Source organism: Bison bison, unplaced genomic scaffold (assembly GCF_000754665.1).
Source record: "Bison bison bison isolate TAMUID 2011002044 unplaced genomic scaffold, Bison_UMD1.0 scf7180017864307, whole genome shotgun sequence".
NCBI classification, from domain to species: Eukaryota; Metazoa; Chordata; class Mammalia; order Artiodactyla; family Bovidae; genus Bison; species Bison bison.
This window is the reverse complement of record NW_011494879.1, coordinates 5,280,646-5,286,102: the sequence shown is the minus strand read 5'-3', so window position 1 is coordinate 5,286,102 and position 5,457 is coordinate 5,280,646. Positions and strand designations below refer to the sequence as shown.

The 5,457-nt window shown below is 44.5% G+C and overlaps 1 protein-coding gene across 1 annotated transcript in view; it reads right to left on the bottom strand.

The window, feature by feature from the left end:
* ASAP2 (ArfGAP with SH3 domain, ankyrin repeat and PH domain 2) overlaps nt 1–5,457 on the bottom strand; it is a 137,756-nt gene that overhangs the window by 34,835 nt on the left and 97,464 nt on the right. The window contains exon 15 of the mRNA XM_010852043.1: nt 2,897–3,030. Within this exon, the coding sequence (XP_010850345.1) occupies nt 2,897–3,030 (134 nt within the window). The remainder of the gene's footprint in view (nt 1–2,896; nt 3,031–5,457) is intronic.

Genomic DNA, 5,457 nt, shown 5'->3' with positions numbered 1-5,457 from the left:
ATTGTGATCCCCACAGTCAAAGGCTTTGGCATAGTCAATAAAGCAGAAATAGATGTTTTTCTGGAACTCTCTTGGATTTTCCATGATCCAGCGGATGTTGGCAATTTGATCTCTGGTTCCTCTGCCTTTTCTAAAACCAGCTTGAACATCAGGAAGTTCACGGTTCACATACTGCTGAAGCCTGGCTTGGAGAATTTTGAGCATTACTTTACTAGCGTGTGAGATGAGTGCAATTGTGCGGTAGTTTGAGCATTCTTTGGCATTGCCTTTCTTTGGGATCGGAATGAAAACTGACCTTTTCCAGTCCTGTGGCCACTGCTGAGTTTTCCAAATTTGCTGGCATATTGAGTGCAGTACTTTCACAGCATCATCTTTCAGGATTTGGAATAGCTCAACTGGAATTCTATCACCTCCACTAGCTTTGTTCGTAGTGATGCTTTCTAAGGCCCACTTGACTTTACATTCCAGGATGTCTGGCTCTAGGTGAGTGATCACACCATCGTGATTATCTGGGTCGTGAAGATCTCTTTTGTACAGTTCTTCTGTGTATTCTTGCCATTTCTTCTTAATATCTTCTGCTTCTGTTAGGTCCATACCATTTCTGTCCTTTATCGGGCCCATCTTTGCATGAAATGTTCCTTTGGTATCTCTGATTTTCTTGAAGAGATCTCTAGTCTTTCCCATTCTGTTGTTTTCCTCTATTTCTTTGCATTGATTGCTGAAGAAGGCTTTCTTATCTCTTCTTGCTATTCTTTGGAACTCTGCATTCAGATGTTTATATCTTTCCTTTTCTCCTTTGCTTTTCGCTTTCTCTTCTTTTCACAGCTATTTGTAAGGCCTCCCCAGACAGCCATTTTGCTTTTTTGCATTTCTTTTCCACGGGGATGGTCTTGATCCCTGTCTCCTGTACAATGTCACGAACCTCATTCCATAGCTCATTAGGCACTCTATCAGATCTAGGCCCTTAAATCTATTTCTCACTTCCACTGTATAATCATAAGGGATTTGATTTAGGTCATACCTGAATGGTCTAGTGGTTTTCCCTACTTTCTTCAATTTACGTCTGAATTTGGCAATAAGCAGTTCATGGTCTGAGCCACAGTCAGCTCCTGGCCTTGTTTTTGCTGACTGTATAGAGCTTCTCCATCTTTGGCTGCAAATAATATAATCAATCTGATTTTGGTGTTGACCATCTGGTGATGTCCCTGTATAGAGTCTTCTCTTGCATTGTTGGAAGAGGGTGTTTGTTATGACTAGTGCATTTTCTTGGCAAAACTCTATTAGTCTTTGCCCTGCTTCATTCTGTATTCCAAGGCCAAATTTGCCTGTTACTCCAGGTGTTTCTTGACTTCCTACTTTTGCATTCCAGTCCCCTATAATGAAAAGGACATCTTTTTTGGGTGTTAGTTCTAAAAGGTCTTGTAGGTCTTCATGGAACCATTCAACTTCAGCTTCTTCAGCGTTACTGGTTGGGGCATAGACTTGGATTACTGTGATATTGAATGATTTGACTTGGAAACGAACAAAGATCATTCTGTCGTTTTTGAGACTGCATCCAAGTACTGCATTTCGGACTCTTTTGTTAACCATGGTGGCTACTCCATTTCTTCTGAGGGATTCCTGCCCGCAGTAGTAGATATAATGGTCATCTTGAGTTAAATTCACCCATTCCAGTCCATTTGAGTTCACTGATTCCTAGAATGTCAACATTCACTCTTGCCATCTCTTGTTTGACCACTTCCAATTTGCCTTGATTCATGGACCTGACATTCCAGGTTCCTATGCAATATTGCTTTTTACAGCATCGGACCTTGCTTCTATCACCAGTCACATCCACAGCTGGGTATTCTTTTTGCTTTGGCTCTAAGGATATAGCTTAGTTTTAAACTTCAGTTAATCAGTGATGCTACTAACTGGGCTACCAGAACCCACTGTAGTTTCTCCCAGCTTTGTCTTTCAAGACTATAAAGGAATTCCTTGGAAAGACACGAAGGATTTGTTTGACAAGATAGTTCAAAATGCATTACAAGTTCAGACACGTTGGTTCCAGAATGGTCATCAATAAGACTTACGGCCCCTCGAGAGGTCTACTGACCACAGCAATTGATTTTCTGCCAAGACTATTGCTCTTGACATTAAAATCAATGGTAATCAATATCCTCTTAATATTTACTGTCCAATGCTTGGCTATCTCAACAAAGAACTTCAAATACTGCCTTCTAATCAGCAGTTACAGGCTTTGAAAACACTCCAAAGAGCTCATGTTTTAGGTGTCCCCAAAGCACTTGGTCCCTGATGGGACCACAGTCTCCAGGCTTTGAAAGTCACTTCACAGAAAATGCTTCAACCTCTTAATAGTGATCTATAGTGCATGGCTATGTGTATTGCTGAACCAAGAATGAGAGGTTTTTTTGTTTGTTTGTTTGTTTTTTAAAGAAATACAGGCAGTAGAAGCAAATATCATTATCTCTCCCAAAAGGCAAACAATAAGGGGCAGAGAAAAAGTCCACCCGAGGCTCGAGCCAGGCAGTGTCCGCAGATTCAGGAGAATCTGGCTGACATCTCTGGAGAAGGAGTCTTTCCTGTCTCTGGACTTTGGACTCCGTGTCCTCTCAATGCCTGGGGTGAATCGGACTTCGCCAACGCTCACACCAGTCTCCACGCTCCTTTATGAGTTCACTTCCATTTTATTCATTTAAGAATAAAGCTTTGCAACCCTAAACCTCTAGTAGCTGAGGAGGAGGGATTACCCGTGAGTTTCTAATTACCCAAATGTACTTGGCAATATCAACAGCTCCCAGGCCCAGGGGAATTTTAGAAGACCAAAATGGAAACCTCACATTCAGCTCATCTGTGTTCACTCCAAAATCCCAAAATCAAGGGACCTAAAGCTTACCAGCAGTTCAGATGTTCCTAACACGTCTAACGTCAGGGATTGCATCCTGGAGTAGTGGACCCCCAGCTCTCTGTGGATCCCGGAACATTCGATGCAGGTCAGAATGCCAAGGTTGGTGGAGAGCCACGTAGGATCTGCCAAAGACAGCGAGGAACACCAAAGCTTGTGAGGAGGGGCCAGGGTCAGAACTTTGTTCTTGTACAGTTACTACTCAACATGGAGTTTTGATGCACCATGCAGCGGGATCCTAGGTGCAGTGGGAACCCTCATCCATCGTTAGTTACCACCGGTGGCTCAGATGGTAAAGAATAAGCCTGCAATGCGGGAGACCTGGGTTCGATTCCTGGGTCGGGAAGATCCTCTGGAGGAGGGCATGGCAACCGACTCCATTGCCTGGAGAATCCCATGGACAGAGGAGCCTGGTGGGCTCAGTCCATGGGGTCGCAAAGACTCGGGCACGACTAAGCAACTAAGTACACACACAAGTCACACACAGTGCACACATGCACATATCTAATCCCCTTCTTCCTACAGCTCCACCTGCCCATCCTTCCATTCAGTGAATAAATACTCCCAAGGGACAGGGCTGTGTGTAGAATAGGACACAGTGCCCTCTAGCGGTCATGGGTCCCTGGACACAGACCACACCCACCAGCAACCAGGTTGTATCAGCAAAGGGGACAGTCTTAAATTACATGTTTGTATGTCAAAGATGCTAATGATGCCAGCAGAGAACACTTACTATGTGATGATGCCAAGCTCTGCTCAGCACAGAGCTGAAGCAATTACAGTAGGAATAGCTCCACCTGTAACAAGAGCTTTAGAAATTACAGGTGCTTTCCTTGAATAACTCGTTTAACACATACAGGAGGATCTGGATGCAAACAGGGCCAGTGCCTTTATGATCTTGCTCAGAGAGGCCAGGGGCCTTGCTTGATGCTGCGGAGTTAGACCACAGCCCTGCCTTTAGCCAGGTTCAAGCCCAGCTCGCATTGCATGCTCACTTATTCGCGAAAGTGTCCTAACCACGTGCCACAGTAAGCAGTCAAGAAAGGTTTGCTGCATGCTAGGTTTACTGGAAAACTCTGAATTCAAAATAAAACACACTTGAACATGTGAGCACAGCCCGGAAGTTCAATTCTCTTTAGAACTGCTTGTTTGCCCTCAGAAACTCATTGCAGGTAAATACCACAACCTTGGTCATATGAATCGTGAAGTTATTTTTAAAGTGTTCAAGTTATAAAAATTTTATCCGAGTTTGGAAACACTTCTGGGCACCTGTGCTTCCACTTTTCTGCACCTATTCTGCTGTTATCCACTGTGTCATGCTTAGTAACAAGCTTTAATATGCCATGTCATATTAAAGTAGGTTATTAATACTTTATAGTCTTAGCGTTGTCTTAGCATTTTAAAACAAAAATGTTGTAGCTCTTTCTTCCTTATAAGAGTGTTATAAGTCCAAGTACTCATCTAAGAAAAAAGTGCGATTTACTACTTTTGCTACCCACCTCATCTCCTGCCAAAGACATATTACTAATGGTCCAAGGCCTCATGAGGTAATTCTTCAAATTACCCCCAAATACAGCCTCCAACCTAACAGGAACCCCCCGCCCCGCACCATGGCACGTCTCAATTGTCCACTCTATCTTTGCTTTGTTTTCAATAAAAATCATCATAGAACTAGAGGAACGAGAAGGTAAGTGGCCATCCTAACCAAGCCACAACCTTTCCCATTTTACAAATATTCAGAAAACACTACTCTGCAGCTCCCCTGACCAACACCATTCCATCTGAATTACAGGAGTAAGTCAACTCTTTAAACTTTTAAAGTACTGTTTGTTAAAATCTACAATGATAATTTCTGTCCATTAAAAATGAAACCCCAGTGAGTGTTAGAGTTGCTCCAGTCATGTCTGACTCTTTGGAATCCTATGCGCTGTCACCCTCAGCATCCTCTGTCCATGGGGTTCTCCAGGCAAGAACACTGGAGTGGATTCCCATGCCCTCCTCCAGATCTTCCGGACCCAGGGATCGAACCCACGTCTCTTACATCTCCACACTGGCAGGCAGGGTCTTTATGGCTAGTGCCACCCAGGAAGCCCAGCAGGCTTTATCAAAACTCAGAAATAAAAACCTCATTTCACAGAACATGGCAGCTGGAAGGGGTCTGGACTGGTCCCTTCGCTTTCCAAACAGGAAAACTGCCATCTGACAAAGCCAGTGGCTCTTCCAGGGTTATTGGCTAGGCAGTGGCTTAAAGCTGCCGCAGATGTAGTACAAAGAGAGGATGGATCAAACCCCGGAAGGAACCGCAGCCTCCAGCCAACAGTGACCGGTGACCCCAGCTTCACCCTTGCTGTGTGCTTCCGTTTTCAGTTCTCAGAAAGCATTTATAAATTCCAGCTCTCTCCCCTCCGGGGCCTGTCCTGAGGACTGTGAGGCAAGCACCCTCTCCCCACACAGTCTGCACACAGTTCAGGAAGCCTGGGCTGGGCTGGGCTGCTCTGAACTGGACATGTGACAGGACAGCGAAAATCAGCCCCCAGGCTGGGAGGGGGCTG